The 22,678-nt window shown below is 43.3% G+C and overlaps 1 protein-coding gene across 3 annotated transcripts in view; it reads left to right on the forward strand.

Moving 5' to 3' along the window:
• pknox1.1 (pbx/knotted 1 homeobox 1.1) overlaps nt 1–22,678 on the forward strand; it is a 103,636-nt gene that overhangs the window by 27,567 nt on the left and 53,391 nt on the right. Inside the window, exons 2-4 of one of the 3 annotated variants that reach the window (XM_060833890.1) lie at nt 8,449–8,587; nt 8,681–8,814; nt 17,459–17,630. In XM_060833890.1, the coding sequence (XP_060689873.1) occupies nt 8,681–8,814; nt 17,459–17,630 (306 nt within the window). In that variant the 5' untranslated portion in view covers nt 8,449–8,587. The remainder of the gene's footprint in view (nt 1–8,448; nt 8,588–8,680; nt 8,815–17,458; nt 17,631–22,678) is intronic. The other 2 variants (XM_060833889.1, XM_060833891.1) reach the window with 2 other exon arrangements.

Below are 22,678 nucleotides of genomic sequence, written 5' to 3' on the forward strand. Positions count from 1 at the left end.
GACCACTGCGGGGATAGGGGGGTGGAATTGATCAGAAGAATTCATGACATCTATTCTTAGTGCCAATGGATTGGTGTAAATAAGGTGATAACATTTGTTCACTTGTGGAATGTATGCCAGTACTTCCTTCTTATCCAGGGACTGGAGGCGGCGGATATTTCACAGTGGGATGGTTGGATAAGTAAATATCTGGTTTACATGTATATTGAAGACTCTTAACAAAACCCATACTCAATAGGAAAAGAACTTGTAATTTAATAAGCTGAGTGGAATATGCATGTAATAGAACAATCCTGATACATTTTCATGTATACCACACTGAGCAGATTTGAATTTAAGAAGCTCAGCTCCCTCATCTTGACTGTTTTGGAAGGTGAATGTCTCATTACCTGTGTAGGCTAGGAAAACACGAAGGCTGAAATTGACATAGTAAGAAAGTTGCAAGATGTTCATGTGTGAGTGAGAGAGAGAAAATATTCTTCTGTAAATTACATTCGCTGACCGAAGTGTTCAAGGGATACTGTGTGTGTGTGTGTGTGTGTGAGAGAGAGAGAGAGAGAGAGAATGGAAGCTGGTGGAAAGGTTAAATCTTTGTGGTCTGATTTGAATGTGCACTGACTTGTCATGGATTGAATGTGTGTTGTTCTGTGGAGCTTGAGATCTGGGAATGTTATGAAGTTAATTTCATTTTGGGAATCTAAGATGACTTTAAAAGAAAAAGCCATTTTGTCGGACAATGATCCTGGGTATGTTAGCTGAGCAAAGTTACCTCATGACCTTTTCCACGTAGTTCAGTCTAGTCCCTCGTTATGATGTCCTGTTAAAAGGGAAGGTTATCTAGCCAAAGCAATTGGCCATTTGTCCTGGCTTGATTAAGCTTCCCAGTTTGATATGCATGCAGCTTAATTAATCAAGTGTACACAGACCTGTCAACGAGTTTCTCTTCCTCTGCAAACTTTTGCCATTTCATTGCTGCTTGTCTGATTAAGAACATGTGGCGTTTTGTAATTTTAATACCAAATTCTGTATAAAGACAACTTGTTTGCAGCAATGGTGGGGGGTGGGGTGGGTTGGTGGTGGGGAGGAGGAGGTGGAGGAGTAGTCTGAGAGTGCTCTTAGGGGTAAGAGCTGGCACCACTACTCTGCTAATGGCTTTAGAACCTTAGCTCAAGCCTGGCTTGTAGGTATCTGTGTTATAGTCTAATATTGATGTCATTGGTAAATAAAGGAAATAATTTAAACTAAACTGTCTGTAAGAGTTTAATATTCCAGACTACCACAGCATATGATCTCTGGGACGAACCAAGAGAGGCTGACAGGTCGAGTCTGTCAGGGATTCCCTGAGCCGTCTCGAATACGGACTTTAACAGACAGTAAACAGACTGTTGGTTCTAAATCTTCTACAAACATTGCCTGTAGTGGGTGTTGGATTACTTGTTTTCAAAACTTCAGCCACTGTTTAAAACACTGGTTCTTAAAGCATGACTTCCTTGTTTCAGTCGACAGTTTTAAAAACATAATAATAGAAATACGTGGTCCTTACAGTATATTAATTATATGGATTTAAATATACTGGGTATAATTAAGAAGTTCGTGAAAGATCCAAAACTTGTTTGGATGAGACATAGTGAGGAGATAATCATAAACTGCAGGAGGATATCAATGGATTGGTCAGCTGGGTTTGGCAGTAACAAGTGGAATTCAACCAGTATGGACTTGTATTAGATAATCCATTTGGGAAGGGCTAACAAGGCAAAGGATAACACTATGAATGATCACAACCTGGAAAGTATTCAAGATCAGATGGACCTTGTTCTGCATATCCACAGACCCATTTTTAAAATCATCTTATCTACCTTATCTACCTGCACTGCCACATTTAGTGATCTGTGCACCTGTACACCCAGACCCCTCTGCATATCAATACTCCGAAGGGTTCTGCCATTCTCTGTATAATTTCTACCTGTACTTGACTTTCCAAAGTGCATTACCTCACATTTGTCCAGATTAAACTCCATCTGCCATTTTGCTGCCCATGCCTCCAACTGATCTATATCCGGCTGTATCCTCTGACAATCCTCCTCACTATCTGCAACTTCATCAATCTTTGTATCTTCCACAAACCTATTAAGTAGACCAGCTACCTTTTCCACCAAATCATTTATGTAGACTACAAACAGCAGAAATCCCAGAACTCACCACTAGTTACAAACTTCCTTTCCAAAAAGCGTCCTTCCACTACTACCCTTGGTCTCTTATGACTTAGCCAGCTCTATATCCATCTTGCCAGCTCAGTTTTGGTACCATGTGACTTGTCCTTTTGCACCATGTTGATCTTGCCTGGCTGACGTCCTGTGCAACATAACCTGTGTGCCTTACTCCGTCCAAGTCTTTTGTTTCACCCCGTGATCTGTATGACCTTGCTTAATATGGTTTGCCTGTAAACTGCTCACAAACAAAGCTTTTCACTGTACTTAGGTACATGTGACAATAGATCAAATCAAATCTGCTACGAGGGATCTTGTCAAAGGCTTTACTGAAAGTCCATGTAGACAACATCTTCTGCTTTTCCTACATCAATCATCTTTGTTACCTCCTCAAAAAAACTCGACTAAGTTAGTGAAGCATAACCGCCCCATTCAAAACCATGCTGTCTCTCATTAATAAGTCCATTTGCTTCTAAATGCATATAGACCCTCTCCCTCAGAATCTTTAAGGAGAAAGTGAGGACTGCAGATGCTGGAGATCAGAGCATTCCTGAAGAAGGGCTCATGCTGCTCCTGCTCCTTGGATGCTGCCTGACCTGCTGTGCTTTTCCAGCAACACATTTTCAGCCCTCAGAATCTTTTCCAATAATTTTCCTACCGCAGTGTGAGGCTCACAGGCCTGTAATTCCCTGGGTTATCCCTAGTACCCCTCTTAAAGAATTGGACAGCATTATCTATTCTCCAGTTCCCTGGGACCTCATCTGTGGCCAAAGAGGAGACAAAGATGACTGTCAATTCTCCAGCAGTTTATTCTCTTGCCTCCTTCAATATTCTGGGATAGATCCCATTAGGACTCAGGGACTTATCTACCGTACAACTTTTTAAGACACACAACACCTCTTCCTTTTTAATAGCAACTTGGCTTAGAAATTCAGGATTCCTAGAATAAGTGGGGTGGAAAGGAAGGCCCTTTTTTCTATTAGAAGAAGAGTCAATAACGGGGGGGGGGGGGTGGTCAGAGGGGCAGAGATTTAAGGTTAGAGCTAGATGATTAGGAGGAGAGGCATGGAGAATCGTGTTCACTGAAGATGGTGATTGGAGTCTGGAAGTCTGCTTCAAAGGACTGTTGAGTCAGCAACTCTTGTAACATTTATACATTATTTAGTTATTCATTTATGTTACATTGCCTCCAAGATTACAGAGCCAAGAGCTGGAATAGGTGGAGGGACAGTTAGTGTTGAGGAAGTGAGCAGGTTGGAGAAGGATTTGGACAGGCTAGGAGACTAGGCAAAAATATGGCAGATGGAATACCATGTGGGACTGTACGAGTGTATGCAGTTTGGTAGGAAGAATAGAGGTGTAGACTATTTTCTAAACAAAGAAAAGCTTCAGCAATCTGAAGTCCAAAGGCATTCGGGGGTCCTAATGCAGGATTCTGTTACAATTAATATGCAGGTTCAATTGGCAGTAAGGAAAACAAATGCACTGTTGGCATCATTGCAAGAGGGCCACAGTACAAGAGCAGAGATGTACTGCCATGGCTGTATAAAGTTCTGGTCAGATTTTTGGAATATGTGCTCTTAACAGCACACAAACCAACAGCCACTCTCAGACAACAACTCACCAGGACAAAGGACCCGATACCCAATGAGCAAAACCGATGTAGTGTACAAAGTCTCATGCAAGGACTGCACAAAACACTACATAGAACAGACAGGAAGACAGCTAATGATCTGCATCCATGAACACCAACTAGCCACGAAATGACACGACCAGCTATCCTTAGTAGCCACACACTCAGATGATAAGCAACATGAATTCGACTGGGACAACACTACCATTATAGGACAAACCAAACAGAGAACAGCCAGGGAATTCCTAGAGGCATGGCACTCATCCACAGATTCAATCAATAAGCACATCGACCTGGACCCAACATACCGGCCACTGCAGCGGACAGCTGGAACTGACAACTGGAAGTGGCAGATACAAATCACTTTAAATGCTGGAGGAAACATCACAGAAGCACTTCACAGGAGGCTCCCAAGCACTGAGGATGTCACCTAGACAGGGGACGAAACGTCTGCAACACAAGTGCCCAGCTCGGCGAACAGAACCACAACAACAAGCACTCGAGCTACAAATTTTCTCCCAAATATTGAGATGTTTTGTGCCCTGTATCTAAGTCAGGATAAGGCATTGGGAAGAGTTCAAAGGAGGTTTACAGGAATGATCCCAGAGATGAAGACCTTGTCACATGAGGAGTAGGTGAGGACCATAGATCTGTACTCAGTGTTTTTAAAAGAATGAAAGAGGACTTTATTGAAACTTACATAATACTGAGAATCCTGAATAGAGTGAACATGAAGGGGATGTTTCCACTAGTAGGAGAGATGAGGACCAAAGGCACAGCCTCAGAGTGAAGGGATGGCCCTTCAGAACGAGGATGAGGAATTTCTGCCACCAAAGTGAGGTGAACGAGTGAGGGACAGACATAGATAGGTTCTTGATTAATGAAGGGTTCAAAGGTTATAGGGGAAGGCAGAAGAATGGGGCTGAGAAACATATCAGCCATGACTGAATGGCAGAACAGAATCAGTGGGTTGAATGGCCTAATTCTGCTTTTATATCTTAGCCTTATGGGCGGCACGGTGGCTCAGTGGTTAGCACTGCTGCCTCACAGCGCCAGGGACCCAGGTTCAATTCCCAACTGGAGTTTGCACATTCTCCCCGTGTCTGCGTGGGTTTCCTCCCACAGTCCAAATATGTGCAAGTTAAGTGAATTGCCATGCTAAATTGCCTGTCGTATTAGGTGCGTTAGTCAGGGTGAATATAGGGGAATGGGTCTGGGTGGGTTACTCTTCAGAGGGTTGGTGTGGACTAGTTGGACTGAAGGGTCTATTTCCACACTTAAGGAATCTAATTTAATCTTTAAAAAAAATAAAAGTCGTTAGATCTTTGTTGACAGTTATGGATCAGGCCAGACCCCCTCAAAACATTTCAAGAAAGTAGCCCAAACCCTAACTTTGCTAGTTGTTTTAATGCGGATATTCCAGGAGGAATGCAGTTTGTCAAACCACATTATTTGAAACAAAGCAGAATTTATTTAAAGATTACCGAATGAAACACAAATAAAAGAGATCAGAATACTGAATAACTTAATCTATCTGAAAATCCAATAGATCATCCCAACTTAATGATGCTGTTCCAAATACTTGCAACAATCCCAATAAACACCCCTTTCGCACAAAAGGTGAAATTAAACACAGGGTCTTACAGGACAGATGTCAGAGACAGAGAAGTATCAGCATGGACCTGCTCCTTTGGGTCTGGGAGGGTTATTCTTTGGAGGGTTGGTATGGATGTGTTGGACTGAAGGGCCTGTTTCCACACTGTAGGGGCTCTATGAAACATTGGTGCTGTAGTGATTGGAACCAGACGGATCTCATTGAGTATGAGTTTTTGGATTGGGGCTGTTAACTTGGGCCAATGAGAGAGTCCTGGCTAACAGATATAAGCAGGGGTCTGCAACCTGAGCCGCCTCCGGAATTTTAATTTTGTTTCCTTTCAGGGGGTGAAAAGGCGGGCCTTGTATCAACTGCTGCTGCACACCGTCCACCTCTTCTCCCTCATCCACCGGCCGGACACGCCTTGGCATGCCCATTTGCCACCGGGCGGTGGGGATCCCCAGTGGAGGGCCCTCTATGCTGGAGTCCTCCCCCTTTCTCTCGGGGATCTGGGGTGGAGGGTGCTGCAGGCAGCAGTCCCCTGCAACCGCAGATTGCGGTGGTTCACGGACTCCCAGCCCAACTGCTTGTTCTGTGGTGCTGTGGAGTCCGTGGACCATGTGTATATTGGGTGTGGGCGTTTGCACTCCCTTTTTGATTTTCTGAAAAACCTTCTCCTCTGTTTTTGGTTGCACTTCAGTCCCACGCTCCTGATCTTCGGGCACCCGGTGCGGAGGAGGGAGGGCAGGTCTGAAGACCTCCTCGCGGGTCTGCTGCTGGGCCTGGCCAAACTGGCCATAAACAGGTCCAGGCAGCGGGCCGCGGAGGGGGTCGTTAGGGCCGACTGCCTGCCTCTCTTCCGCGGTTACGTTAGGGCCCGGGTGTCCTTGGAGAAGGAGCACGCGGTGTCCACCAACACCCTGGAGTTGTTCAGGGAGAGGTGGGCGCCGCAGGGAGTGGAGTGCATCATTTCCCCCTCCAACGCTATTTTGATTTAGTCCTTGCCCTCCCCTTCACTGTTTTGATCACACAGCATTGCCCTTTGATGTGAAGGGCACTGCTTGTCACAGGCCACTCGGGTGTTTTCCTACTATTCCTGGTGGTGGAAATTAAATCAAGATTTGTGCACTTTGTGTCTCTCACTGTGTCTCACACCTGCACACACACACCATGGGTGCTGGGGAAAATAAGCACTACTGCAGTTAGGCGATAGTGTGGGGGAAAAAGGAAAAAAAAATATATAAACAGGAGAATTGCCCTTTGATGTGAAGGGCACTGCTTGTCACTGGCCAAAAAGAAAGAAAAAGAAAAAAAAAATAAGCAGGGGTCTCCAACCTGAGCTGCCTCCGGAATTTTAATTTTGTTTCCTTTCAGGGGGTGAAAAGGCGGGCCTTGTATCAACTGCTGCTGCACACCGTCCACCTCTTCTCCCTCATCCACCGGCCAGACACGCCTTGGCGTGCCCATTTGCCACGGGGCGGTGGGGATCCCCAGTGGAGGGCCCTTTACGCAGGAGTCCTCCCCCTTTCTCTCGAGGATCTGGGGTGGAGGGTGCTGCACGCAGCAGTCCCCTGCAACCGCAGATTGCGGTGGTTCATGGACTCCCAGCCGACAGCTTGTTCTGTGGTGCTGTGGAGTCCGTGGACCATGTGTATATTGGGTGTGGGCGTTTGCACTCCCTTTTTGATTTTCTGAAAAACCTTCTCCTCTGCTTTTGGTTGCACTTCAGTCTCCCGCTCCTGATCTTCGGGCACCTGGTACAGAGGAGGGAGGGCAGGTCTAAAGACCTCCTCGTGGGTCTGCTCCTGGGCCTGGCCAAACTGGCCATAAACAGGTCCAGGCAGCGGGCCGTGGAGGGGGTTGTGAGGGCCGACTGCCTGCCCCTCTTCAGTGGTTATGTTAGAGCCCGGGTGTCCTTGGAGAAGGAACACGTGGTGTCCACCAACACCCTGGAGATGTTCAGGGAGAGGTGGGCGCCGCAGGGAGTGGAGTGCATCATTTCCCCCTCCAACTCTATTTTGATTTAGTCCCTGCCCTTCCCTTCACTGTTTGATCACACAGCATTGCCCTTTGATGTGAAGGGCATTGCTTGACACAGGCCACTCGGGTGTTTCCTTTCTTCCTGGTGGTGGAAATTAAAGCAAAGTTAAGCAGGGGTCTCAAGATTTGAGGTTTGTCCTCATCTCCCTGTAAACTGAACGGTAGGGTTTGGGGTCTGGCTTTGCTGCTCCTCTCCCTTGTAAAATTGCTGTTGTATACAGCTGTAAATGTTAACTGTTTTTTGTAAACTGTTTTGTAATTTTGTAATAAAATGTAAAAAAATAAGCAGGAGTCTCCGGGATTCTCACTCGAGGTTGGCTCTGAGCTTACCTGATCAGAGTCCATGTATGGTGCACGTGTAAATAAAGGGTCACTTGGTGCTGGGATACCAGCCTCCATGGAGTTATTTCAGGAGAGGATGTAATTGGGTTCAGTATGGAGAATCTCTGATGTTACATACCCTGTTGAAATTTGCTATCAAATCACACATGAAGAATGAGCAATTGTGCAAAGTACAATTAGATCTGTATACTCTAGTTTGTACTCCAGAAAGAGTCAATGTGCCTACAGTGTTGGAAGGTGCAAACAGAAAAAATAATTGCATTAAATTGCATTCAGTTATCTGACACTTGTCCAGTGCTTAGACTTCAGATCATTCCTGGGAAAGGAGTTTACTGTGAAGGTTTGGTGGCTTCACTTGTCATTTCAAGATTCAGTTCTTCTTCCTAACCATCCTGCATTGAAGACAAGAGGAACAAGCCAAGACCATTCAACCTTCTCGAGCATGTTCTTTCATTCCGTGACAAAATGGTCAATCTGTATCTTAATTCAATTTGTCCACCTCCATTCCTTCACTTTTAATGTTATTACGGGATTGAATACAAGCTTTGTTTAGGCAATCTATCAACCTCATTTAAATTAAATTTTGAGGCCTGGGGTAATACTTAACCTGTATTCTGGTTCTCATCATCCAGGATTGAACACTTGATGGATTTGGGAAATCTGAAGCAGGGAATTTGGGAATATTGGTGCAGGGAAACCCAGTAGTCAGAAGATTTGTGTTACTGGTCTGATAAACTGAATTGACATGCAAATTCAACAGCTAATGACAGTGTGAGTAAGGTTGCCTCTGTTGAGGATTTGTTATTTCATTTGAGAAATGTTTAAAATGTTGACTTGGCTGCTATAATTGATCTCTGTTTCCAGATGCCAGTCATACCCCAGATGTCCAGCAACACTGAAGCAGGTCCAAGCTGCCCCAAGGCCGACCCTGATGCCTCAAGCCCTGTCCCTGCTGAGTGTCAGACATCTATGGAAGCTGACAAAGGAGCCATTTACAGGTAAAGTTGCAACAAATTCTCCTGCAGTTTCATGACAGCTGTATAAATTGGAGGTCAAGTATAAAAATATCCACAAGTGCTGGAACACTTCAACTTCATCTTAATATTGCTTCAACAAATCTTCATCAGTGCCAACTAGGTACTGGATTAAAAAACAGGACCTCATTGGTTGCGATCTTTGCATTACTAGCACACTCCATGCTTGTGAGTATAGGAAGAGGCAGATATGAGACCATAAGCCCATAAGATAGAAGAGCAAAATTAAGTCATTAAATTCATTGTGTCTGCTCCACCATTCAATCATGGCTGAGGTGTTTACTAAACCCATTTTCCTGCATTCTCCCCGTAATCCTTAATCCCCTTACTAATCAAGAATCTATTACTGAGTTTCGAGAAGATTTGTAGCTCAGGTTGAGGTTCTTGATGTAGGTTTGCTCACTGAGCTGAAACGTTTGTTTTCAGATGTTTCATCACTCTACTAAGTAACATCTTCAGTGAACCTCCGAATGAAGCACTGGTGGTGTACCCGGTTTCCATTGATGTGTTTGCGTTTCCTCGAGTTGCTGATGTCAATTTCTGTGGTGAATCATTTCCTTCCCCTTTTCTCAGAGGGTGGTAAAAGGGATCCAAGTCTATGTGTTTGTTGATAGAGTTCCAGTTGGAATGCCATGCTTCTAGGAATTCTCATGATGTCTTTGTTTGGCTTGACCTAGAATGGATGTGTTGTCCCAGTCGAAGTGTTGTCCTTCCTCATCCGTATGTGAGGATATGAGTGAGAGAGGGTCATGTGGCTAGTTGATGTTCATGTATCCTGGTGACTAGTTTTCTGCCTGTTTGTCCAATGTAATGTTTGTTACAGACCTGACACGGTATTTTGTAAATGACATTAGTTTTGCCTGTTGTCTGTATAGGGTCTTTCAAGTTAATTAGCTGCTGTTTTAGTGTGTCAGTGAGTTTGTGGGCTACCATGATGCCAAATGATCTGAGTAGTCTGGCAGTCATTTCAGAGATGTCTTTGATGTAGGGGAGAGTGGCTCGGGTTTCTGGACGTGTTTTGTCAGCTTGTTTGGGTTTGTTGCTGAGAAATCGGCGGACTGTGTTCATTGGGTACCCGTTCTTTTTGAATACACGGTATAGGTGATTTTCCTCTGTTTTCGTAGTTCCTCTGTGCTGCAGTGTGTGGTGGCTCGTTGAAATAATGTTCTAATGTAGCTTCGTTTGTGGATATTGGGATGATTGCTTCTGTATTTGGTCCTGATTTGGAGATGCTGGTGTTGGACTGGGGCGTACGAAGTTAAAAATCACATAACACCGGGTTATAGTCCAACAGGTTTATTTGGAAGCACTAGCTTTCGGAGTGCTGCTTCTTTGTCAGGTGGTTGTGGAGTACACAGTTGTAAGACACATAATTTATAGTAAAAGTTTATAGTGTGATGTAACTGAAACTATACATTGAAAAATACCTTGATTGTTAGTTAAGTCTCTCATCGGTTAGAATGACCATGTTAGTTTCACTTCTTTCATATGTAAATCGCAAAACATTTCTTTAAAAGTTACATTCTCAGGTGAGCTTTGACACTTGCCATAATGTTTAGCCAAAAATGAATTCACAGAATCTTGCAGTTCATGCAGTTTTTGAGCAAAGTACAATGTAACTCTGCAAGTACAAATTCATCCCACAAAATATATGTATATGCATGCATGTGAGTTTGTGTGTGTATGTGTGTGTATGTAAGTAAAGGGGTCAAAGTGTGTGAGAGGGTGCAATGTGGGTCTGTACATAGGAGTCTCTCTCTCTCTCTGTCTCACACACACACACACACACACACACACACACACACACACACACACACTCACATGCACTCTCTCACAGACTTTAGACCCCTTTATACACACATACATGCAAACCCAAATGCACGCTTATACACATACGTTTGTGGGGTGAATTTGTACTTGTAGAGTTACATTGTACTTTGCTCAAAAACTGCATGAATCCATGTAAAATTCTGTTAATTCATATTTTAGATTAGAATCAGTCTAAACATTATGGCACAGACAACAGCACACAGGAGGCTAACACCTTCAACACATTATCTGGGCTGACACCAATTGTTAAAGTTCACCTGAGAATGTAACTTTTTTAAAAAAAGTTTTGCGATTCACGTATGAAAGAAGTGGAACTAACATGGTCATTCTAACAGATGAGAGACTTAACAAACAATCAAGGTATTTTTCAATGTATAGTTTCAGTTACATCACACTATAAACTTTTACTATAAATTATGTGTCTTACAACTGTGTACTCCACAACCACCTGATGAAAGAGCAGCGAAAGCTAGTGATTTCAATTAAACCTGTTGGACTATAACCTGGTGTTGTGTTAATTTTAAAAAATTTTTTTAGCCTTTCTAGTGCTTTTCTTTTTTATGTATTGAGTTCACTTCCTTTTTCCTGCTTAATGTTGGTGCGACTGTCTGATGGTTTGCTGGGTTTCTCTGTGAGTTGGTTGTCTTTCAGTGTTGAAAGTGTTGTTCAGTGCTGCTAAGAAATCTTTCTTGTCCGCATCCTGGAAGTTGTAATTTAATCCTTACTAAGATGGCTTTTTCAGTGTCTGTTCAGTGTCAGTCAGATAAGTATTTTTATCCATGCTATATGTTGTTATTTTGTGCAAGTTTGTCTGTTTTTTTTGTAGTTTTTTCATTTTCTGTGTTTGTCACTGTCTTATGTTTATGGCTTGTTGCACTGTGTCTGTCCATTCATGGTCTGTTGTATTAGTGAGTAAAGATTTTTGGTGCAGAGTTTCCTGATTGTATTTATGGAGTCTGTTGTGGGCATCATTAATCATTTCTCTTAGCATTCTGCAGGCGTTTTGCTCTGCTATTCTTTTGGCGAGTGGGGTGTTAAGGGGAGGTTTGTATTGAAGACACATAGGTAGTATCCATTTCCTTAGGCATTTGTACAGGAAGTACAGCTGTTTGCAAGTGGCACTCTGTTGGATGGCATTTGTTTCCTAATTTTGGGCCATTTTTAGTGTATTGTGCCCATAGGTATTAACAAGTTTTGAGAAGATTTGTAGCTCAGGTTGAGGTTCAGCTAGCCACAAAAAGACATGATCCACTCTCAATGGCATCCTTACATATGGATGAGGAAGGTTACCACTTTGACTGGAACACATCCATCCTAGGACAAGCCAAACAGAGACACGCATGAGAATTCCTTGAAGCATGGCATTCCTTCTGGAACTCTATTATCAAATACATTGACTTGGATCCCATTTACCACGCCCGGAGAAAAAGGACAGGAAATTACATCACCATAGGAAATGATGTCACCACAGGAAATGACAGCACCGACCCAAGGTCACAAATAGAAAGCAGGCTACACCACCACTGCTTCATCTGAAGGCTCACTGAAGGTGTTACCTAGTATGGTGATGAAACATCTGAAAACGAACCTTTCAGCTCAGCGAGCAAACCTTCCTCAAGAACCTATATTTCTTTGCCCAAGTTCCTCTGCCGCCCAGAGGAGATATCCTGAACCTAAGTGCCAGGTAGGCAACACAGCCTTCAGGACTCTCAATTCTGACCAAAGAGTACAGGGCTGATTTCCTCTGACTATGTTATCCTGATTATAACGACATTTTCTTGTCCCTCATGAATGGTTCTCTGTACCAGGCTGCTCTGGTCAGTTTGCTCATTCTCTCTAAAAACCCCACTCTTATTCTCACAGGGAGCAAGACTCTTGAACATGTTAGACAAGCTGAGGCTCCTTCAGTAGTACCTCCTGGATCCCTCTACCTGCCTCACCCTTTTTCCCTACTGTTATCAGACTTTTCAATGGACCTCTCAAATGTTAATATTGATCTCTTTCTCTGTACCTTCTCTGCGGCTGGAATACTACTCTGCTCACTGTTCAGCTACCCTGATGCACTTTGTATTGTATGATCTGCCTATATAGCACACAAAGCAACACTTTTCAGTTTATCTCAGTACGTGACAACAACAAATCAAATAAAATCGCCCTGCTGTCCTTGACTGTAGACTGAATTTGAGATAGTTAATCTGAATTGTGTGACTGCCTCCTAAAACACAGTGTCCAGGTAACTGTCCCCCTCTCTGATACACTATTCAAAACTCAGACTCCAGCTCATCAACTCTGAGCTGGAATTCATCAAGCAATCAACACATGCTACAGATGTGGTCACTATGAACTACAATCGGGTTCACCAACTCCCACAGCATGCAAATGCAACACACAGCTCTTCCAGCATCGCTCTTTTAATGACTTTGTTCTCAATTTGATTTTTAAAAAATTCCTACTGTTCTTTTAATTTGTGACCTGAAAATATTGCCCCAATTAACCATCACTCTAAAAATCATCTGTCATAGATAGTCAAATTGTTTGCTATTACCAACCAATGAGCTTATAGTTTACTTGTGATGTCACTCTTGGGCTGGGCCCCTCATCCTGAGCTTCAATTTATCCTGTTAAAAAAACCTTAGAAATTGTGAGCCAAGAAAAAGCAAAAAATACCTTTTCCCCTCTGCACTGAATTACCATGTTGCCATCAAATTCCCTAAACTGTATCTCATCCTGGATGTGATCTCTTTTTCCTGACCATGATGAATGTATCACTGATGAGTTGAAAGAGGAGGGATCACTTGACCCATTTTGGGGAATGTGGACCATGTACAAGGCCACCTGTTCCAGAACAGAATTAGATAAGGACAAAAAATGGAAACTGATGCTAGACACTGAGGGCTCAGAACGCTAATGCCTGAGAGTTGTATAGAAATTGCATAGGTTACTTAAAAGATAAATTAATAGAGCAAATATGAAAAAACTCCAGTGTGTAATATGCCAGAAATCCAAAGCTGCTTTATAAGTATGTTAGGAGCAGCACGATAATCAGAGAAAGAGGAGGGCCCATTAGAGACCATATGAGAAGCTGAACTTGTTGCTGAAATTATAAATCAGCACTTTGCATCTGTATTCACAATACAGAAGGATGATTAGATTAGATTAGATTACTTACAGTGTGGAAACAGGCCCTTTGGCCCAACAAGTCCACACTGACCCGCCGAAGTGCTACCCACCCATACTCCCACATTTACCCCTTACCTAACACTATGGGCAATTTAGCATGGCCAATTCACCTGACCTGCACACATCTTTGGATTGTGGGAGGAAACAGGAATGCCAGAGGAAACCCACGCAGACATAGAGAATTTGCAGACTCCACACAGACTGTCGCCCGAGGTTTGAATAGAACCCGATCCCTGACGCTGTGAGGCAGCAGTGACAAGCATATACCCTGTGAACCCGTGACTTGCAAATCCTGACAACGCACCTGATCAGTGTGGGGGTTGAATCCACGACCTTGGCGTTATTAGCACCGTGCTCTAACCATCTGAGCTAACCAACTTATGAACAAATTACAGTTAAGTGGCAGGATGTATTAACGGTCTTAGCAAGCTTAATCTTGTCTAAACTTCCCAGCTCCAAATGAGATGCATCGAAGTCTGCTGTGGGAGACAGGAAGAAAATTTTAGGGGCTCTGACACTAATTTTCAAATTCTGTCTGGCCATAGGAAGGGTGCCGGAGGACTGGAGGACTGCTACTGTGGTACCGTTATTCAAGTAGAGAAGTAGGGATAAATCAGGAAACTACAGGCCATTGAATCTATCACCTGTGGCAAAGAAATTTCTGAGGAGTATAATTAATAAAGAGGCCAGGATAATCAAGGGTGGTCAGCATGGCTGTGTGAGAGGAAGACCGTGTCGACAATTATGATTGAATTTCTCAAGGAGGTGATTAAGTATATATGGGTGAGGGTTGTGCAGTTGATGTAGACTTCAGTAAGGCTTTTTGATGAGGTCTCTCATGGAAGATTGGCCATGAAGCTAAGACTACATGGGATCCATGGCACTTTGGCAAATTGGATGCAAAATTGGCTTTGGGGCAGGAAGCTGAGGGTAACGGTGGAAGGGTATTTTTGTGATTTGAAGCCTGTGTCAGATGGCACATCACTGGGTTCAGTGCATGGTCCCTTGCTGTTTATTGTGATAGATTAATGATCTAGACATAAATATATAAAATATGTTCAGTAAGTTTGCAGATGTTATGAAAATTGGCGGTGGTCGATAGTGAGAAGGAAAGCCTTAAACTATCGACAGGGGGATTGATGCCTTTTAGGTGGACTAAAAAGGCAAGGGAATACACATTGAATGGTAGAACCCTGAGAAGTACAGACAGTTTTTTGGTGTGCATGTCAGTAGATCCTTGAAAGCAACACAACAGGCGGATATGATGGTATGATACTTGCCTACATTAGTTGAGGCATTAAATTCAAGATTAAGGAGGTTATACTTGAGCTGCATATAACCGTAGCTAGACCATAGCAATGTGGGCATTGCTGGCCAAGCCAACGTTCATTGCCTTCCCTAATTGCCCAAGGGGCATTTGAGAGTCAACCACATTGGAGTCACATGTAAACCAGACCAGGTAAGGATTGCAGTTTCTTTCTGTAAAGAATATTAATGAGTCAGATGTTAATTGATAATGGGTACGTGCTCTTCATTAAATTATTATTTCCAGATTTATTTACTGAATTAAAATTTTACCACCTGCCATCGCAGGATGCAAACCAGATATCCAGAACGTTACCTGGTGTCTGGATTAATTGTGTCGTGATAATACCACTGGGCTATCACCTCCCACTAAGATAGGTTGGAAAAATGTTTCCCATTAGTAGAGGGCTCTGAAACCAGGGAACAGGGTTTTAATGTAATGAGCGGGAGGTTTCAAGGGAATTCAAGGAATAAAATGTTCACCTAGATGGGTGTGGGTAACTGGAACTCACTGTCTGAAAGGATGTTAGAGGTGGGAACTCTTAAAATATTTAAGTATTATTTAGATGAGCGCTTGAAATGTCAAATCATACAAATCTACGGGCCAAGTGTTGGAAAATGGGATTCGAATAAGTCAATGTGATTCTATGTTTGATGACCAGCATGGACACGGTGGGCTAAATGTGTTGAAAAACTTGGTAACTCTATGTTTGTGGTATTCTTAAAAACAGGTGACGTAAAATTTACTGTGTGGGCAACCCTTCAGAAATTCTGTATGGATGATGGTGGGAATGTTCACACATTTAGAGTAATTCTAAGAAGGAAATTTGAAAAATAAATCAGGAACAAGTAACTTTGCATACTTCACTAATTGTGAAAGAACCACACTGGAGATATTAACTGGGTCGATAGCTGGGTTACCAACTGAGGGTTGATGTGCTCAGTTGGCTGGATGGCTGGTTTGTGATACAGAGTGATCCCAATAGCACGGGTTCAATTCCTACACTGCTGAGGTCACAGTGAAGGTCCTGCCTTTTGGAGTTCACCCCTCGCCTGAGGTGTAGTGAGCATCAGGTTAAACCCACCATCAGTCGTTTCTCTTTCTAATAAAAGACTAGCCTTATGGTCCTTTGGGACTATGGCGACTACATCTACTAGCTGGGTTACACATGCCACTCACCACGTTCAGTGCAATCATGTTTACAGCAGCATCTATTACCCATGCCAATATGCATTTTGAGTTCACTAAATTTAATTGCTTACACTCAGATCTGGAGATTGCAATTAGTCAGCACTAGGATTGAAATGGAGGGGTGGCATTGCCCACCTACAGCTGCTGCTTCTCTCTCGAAGGAGGCCACCTTGCCTTTGTAAACTGGTCTCACCCCCTCCCATCAACCCACATTTACCGAGGGGGTATCTCTTGCCACAGCTAATGGTGCCTGGAAGTATCTGGATCCTGGGTTCCCAACAGTTTGTTTTGTTGGTCTTGAGATAGTTCCAGCAGCAAATAGCTGGGGGCAGTAGCTGCTGCTGGGATGAGGGTGATACCAGTCAATGAGATTGGCTACCTGGTCTCTGAGGTAAAATATCCTGCCTCAAGCTAATTACTGGTTTTCACCACACTGATTGACTGAGCAGCTGTCAGCAGGAGCTGGGCACATTCCCTGTCAACTTTTTCACTGGCGGTACGAGAAACTGTCATTTGAAAATATTTGCCCCCTGGAATGATCCGTATCAACACGACACTCAGCTATATCAAAGCCACTGCAACAAAATACATCCGATTTCGAAGGCTCAGTGCCATATTCTTGAAGACAGTTTGGAATGGCACTAAATGTAACCTGCTTAATGGCACCCATGTCTCTAGAATGTTTCACTAGTAAGGGTGCTTCATAATTTGAAATGTAATTATGATAGACAGTGTGTTCTTAATTAAGCGTAAGTATTTCACCTAACCAGCTCGATAATAACAACAAAGACTGGCACTAATTCTCACTTTGAATGTGCCCTTTAATGTCAGGTAGCCAACTCTGTAGCTACGTTGCTGGCTGGGGAAAATGGAGTGAATGTTGTTCTGATCTGTGAACAGGTTTCCAGGGTTACATGAATTTCCATTTTCCAGTGCTTTCCCTGTCCCCCTGATGAATAGACGATACTTCAGAAAATGAAGACAGACCACAGATTATGGTATAACTGACTCTCCATAACATTCCCTCTGGGTTTCAATATTGAGTGAGACAGTAACAGACCTTAGCAACTGATGCTCATACTATCCTGTATTTGTTTGCAGACATCCTCTGTTTCCACTCTTGGCTCTCCTGTTTGAGAAATGTGAGCAGTCGACACAAGGCTCTGAGTGCATCACCTCGGCAAGCTTTGACGTAGATATTGAAAACTTTGTTCGCAAGCAGGAAAAGGAAGGGAAGCCATTTTTCAGTGAAGATCCAGAAATCGATAACCTGGTGGGTTGTGGTGTATTGGAAGCTGCCTGTGTATTGCGCCTGCCTCCACGTGAGTTAGTACCTCCAGTGTCATGGTTAATGCTTTCTTCAGGAAACCTTCCCAAATCTTCCTTTTCAGGCAGCTGGCAAACGCTGTGCCTGAGAGGAGAAGCTAGCTAACGTAGTGGTATTCTCTTTCTACTGGATTCTCAAAGTGAGCAGCTCAGGTAATCAAGGGCCAAGGCTGAAATGAGACTAGCAGTTGAGTGGTCTTAACAGAACTCAAACTGAGGGTCAATGAGCAGGAGATTCCTGTTTAAGTGCTGCTTGATAGAACTGTCAATGTTTCCTTCCATCACTTTTATGATAATTATGAATAATTGGATAGCATGGTAATTTGCCAGGTTATGTTTGTCCTGTTCTTTGTGGGAAGGGCTTACTTGAACATTGTCAGGTAAATCACAAATCACAGAATTGTTACGGTGCCAAAGGAGGCTCGTCAGACTATCATGTCTTCCCTAGCTCTCTGAGCTCTTTAAATGTTCCTGACTGTTTCTGTCTCCACCATCCGATCAGGCAATGATTCCAGATACCCACAACCCTTTGGATGAATTTTGTTTTTCTCAAATTCCCCTAAATGTTACCATCATGACTTTAAAACTATGACTTGTGGTTATTGTCCTTCTACTCAGGAATAGGTTTCTCCCTATCTACCCTGGACGTGCCCCTCAGAATTTTGTGCACTTCAGTACATCCCCCTGCAGCCATCTCTGCTCTGAGGAACACAACTCCATCTTATTTAGTCTCTCTTCATACCTGAATTGCTCCAGCCCAGGCAACATCCTGGTAAATCTCTTCTGTGCCCACTGTAATGTAACTGCATCCTCCCTATAGCATGGTAACTGGATCTGCACACAGTACTCCAGCTATGGCTTAACTAATGTTATATATGACTCTGTCCTAACCTCTTTGCTTTTTTATGCAATGCTCTGACTGATATAAGTATCAAATAAGTAGCCAATATGCTTTACTCTGGAACCAGGGGTCACAGTCTAAGGATAGAAGATAGATTATTTTGGACTGAGAAAAGAGAGATCTTTTCACCCAAAGAGTGGTAAGCCTGTGGAGTTCTCTGTCACAGAAAGCAGTTGAGGCCAAAAGATTGAATATTTTTAAGAAGGATTTTGATATTGTGCTTTGGGCTAAAGGGATCAAAAGATGTGGGGAGAAAGCAGGAACAGGTATTTGAGTGAGATGGTGAGCCATGATCACGTGGAGTGGCAGAGCAGGCTCAAATGGCCAAATGGTATACTCCACCTATTTTCTGTTTATTTCTATGGTCTACTGTACTCAGTTTGTTCATAGACATGCAGGGTAACTTGATTTATATGGTTCACTTGATTCCTTACTCCGACTCCACTTACAACTCTCTTATCTAATGCTATCTTCCTCTCTGCATTTTATAATAATATTCTTTTCTGGTTCCCTCAATCCTGCTGAGTTAGTTTTTATCCTCCCCAAAAGCAGCCTGTAAGGAACTCAATCCCACTGTGTTCAGGTGCAACCCATCTGGTTTATGCCGACTCTCCCAGAGTCACTCCCAGTGCCCCAGGAATCTAAAGCCTTCCCTGCTGCATCATCTTTCCAACTGCACATTCACCAATCCTATACTATCTTATATCTATATTCCTGAACTCACTCGCACATGGTGCTGGGAGTAAACCAGAGATTGCTATTTGAGCTTGCTAATTTTCTGTCGAGGTCGCTAAATTCTGACTGCAGGACCATGTCCTCCTTTCTGTTTATGTTGTTAGTACCAGTGGACTATGACCTCAAGCTGTTTGACCTTCCGCAGCAGAAGGTTATCTAAGATTATAAAGCAATCTTAATTAATTGGGTCAGTGGGCTAAGACTGGCAGATGGAATTTAATCTAAATAAATGTGAAGTATTGCATTTTGGTAAAACAAACAAGGTAGGACTTGTATAATTAAAAATAAGGCCTGAGGTAGTGTTATAGAACAGAGAGACCATGGGTTCAAGCATATAGTTCTTTAAAGTTTGCAGCACAAATCGGTAGAGTGGTTAAGATGGCATTTAGCACATTTGCCTTCATTACTCAAACCTTCGAATATATGAGTTGAGGTCGTACAGGATGTTGGTGAGGCCTTTCCTGGAGTACTATGTACAGTGCTGGTTATCCTGTTATAGGAATGATAATATTAAACAGGAGAGGGTTCTGAAGAAATTTACCAGGATGTTGCTGGGAATGGAGGGTTTGAGTTATGGGAAGAGGCTGGATAGGCTGGACTTCCTTCACTAGAATATAGGAGATTGAGGAGTGACCTTATAAAGGTTTATAAAGTCATGAGGGGTATAAGGTGAATGGTACGTGTGTTTTCCCTCATCAATCGACTTTGTAACTTCCTCAAAGAATTCTATTAAGTTGGTAAGACACAACCCTCCCTGCTCAAAACTATGTTGCCTATCACTGATAAGCCCTTTTCTTCCAAATGGGAATAGATCCTATCCCTCAGTATCTTCTCCAGCAACTTCCCTACCATTGACGTCAGGCTCACCGGTCTATAATTACCTCGAGTATCCCTGCTGCCCTTCTTAAACGAGGGGACAACATTAGCAATTCTCTAATCCTCAGGATGCTGCAAAGATATCTGTTAAGGCCCCAGCTATTTCCTCTCTCCCTACCCTCAGTAACTTGGGGTAGATCCCATTCACCTTAATGTCTTTTAGGATTCCCAACACTTCCTCCCTCCTTTATGCCAACTTAACCTAGAGTAATCAGACATCTATCCCTAACCTCAACATCCATCATGTCCCTCTCCTTGGTGAATACCAATGCAAAGTTCTCGCTAAGAGTTTCTGTGACACCACACATAACATTCTTCCTTTGTCCTTGAGTGGGCCAACCCTTTCTCCAGTTACCCTCTTCCCCCTTATATATGAATAAAAGGCTTTGAGATTTTACTTAACCTTGTTTGCTACAGATATGTCATGACCCCTTTTAGCCGCCTTAATTGCTTGTTTCAGATTGTCCTACATTCCCGATATTCTTCCAAAGCTTTGTCTGTCTTCAGTCGCCTAGACCTTATGTTGCATACTTTTTCCTCTTAGCTAGTCTCTCAATTTCACCTGTCATCCATGGTTCCGTAATCTTTAGGAGCACTCACATCTTTGTCCAAGAGTATTCTAAAACTTATGGAATTGTGATCACTATTCCCAAAGTAATCCCCTACAGAAACCTCCTGGCCGGGCTCATTCCCCAACACCAGGTCCAGTATGGCCCCTTCCCAAGTTGGACTATTTACATACTGCTCTTGAAAACCCTCCTGGATGCTCCTCACAAATTCTGCTTCATCCAAACCTCTAACACAAAGTGAATCCCAGTCAATGTTGGGAAAATTAAAATCTCCTATCACCACACACTGTCGCTCCTACATCTTTCTGTAACTTGTTTATATATTTGTACCTCTATCTCTCGCTCACTGTTGGGAGGTCAGTAGTACAGCCCCAACATTGTTACTGTACCCTTCCTATTTCTGAGCTCTGCCTATGTTGCCTCACTGTTTGAGTCCTCCTTCACCCCAGCTATGATATCCTCTCTGACAGTAATGCAACTCCTCCACCCCTTTTACCTCCCTCTCTATCCTGCCTGAAGCATCGATATCTTGGGATATTTAGTTGTCAGTCATGCCCTTCTCTCAACTAAGTCTCATTAAAGCAATAACATCATACTTCCAGGTACAAATCCAAGCCCTGTGTTCATCTGCCATACCTACTACACTTCTCACACTAAAACCAATGCACCTCGGAGCATCAGTCCCTTTGTGTTCATCATCTGCTCTGTGCCTACTCTTACCCTTATTCACGCTGACTTCATTATCTGTTCCTTACAGGCTTTAGTTACTACCTCCTTACTGTCCACTAACCTCCTCATTTGGTTCCCATCCCCCTGCCACATTAGTTTAAATCCATATTACCATATTAGCAAAAGCAACCAAAGAACTAAGAAAATTTACAGCCCAAGAACAGGCCCTTCGGCCCTCCAAGCCTGAGTCGATCCAAATCCACTGTCTAAACCTATCGCCCAATTCCTAAGCACCTGTATCCCTCTGCTCCCCACCTACTCATGCATCTGTCTAGACACACCTTAAATGAATCTACCGTGCCTGCCTCTACCACCTCTGCTGGCAACATCTTCCAGACTCCCACCACCCTCTGTGTAAAGTACTTGCCGCATGTATCCCCCTTAAACTTTTCACCTCTCACCTTGAACGCGTGACTTCTTGTTATTGAATCCCTCACCCTGGGAAAAAGCTTGTCTCTATCCACCCTGTCTATACCCTTCATGATTTTGTAAACCTCAATCAGGTCCCCCTTCAATCTCATTTTCTGAAATGAAAACAAACCTAACCTACTCAACCTCTGTTCATAGCTAGCACCTTCCATACCAGGCAACATTCTTATAAACCTTTTCTGCACCCTCTCCAAAGCGACGACATTCTTTTGGTAATATGGTGACCAGAACTGTACACAGTATTCTAAATATGGCTGAACCCAAGGTCTTGTACAATTTTAACATGACCTGCCAGCTCTAAACTCAATGCCCTGTCCAATGAAGGCAAACATACCATATGCCTTTTTGACCACTCTATCCACCTATGCAGCAACCTTCAGGGTACAGTGGACCTACTCTCCCAATTCTCTCTGTTCATCAACTTTTACAGCGGCTCTTCTGTTTACAGTATAGTTCGCTGCAGAATTAAACTTTCCAAAAGGAACCCCAAAGATATTGGTTCCAGTCCGGCCCAGGTGTAGACCATCCAATTTGTAATAGTCCCACCTCCCCTACAACCGGTCCCTATGTCCCAAACATCTGAACCCTTCCTTCCTGCACCATATGTCAAGCCACTCATACATCCTGCCTATTCTTTCATTTCTGCTGAGACTACCACGTGGCACTGGTAGCAATCCTAAGATTATTACATCTGAGGTCCTACCTTTTAACTTGGCTCCTAACTCCCTAAATTATTCGTGTAGGACCTCATCCCAT

Source organism: Hemiscyllium ocellatum, chromosome 12 (assembly GCF_020745735.1).
Source record: "Hemiscyllium ocellatum isolate sHemOce1 chromosome 12, sHemOce1.pat.X.cur, whole genome shotgun sequence".
NCBI lineage: Eukaryota > Metazoa > Chordata > Chondrichthyes > Orectolobiformes > Hemiscylliidae > Hemiscyllium > Hemiscyllium ocellatum.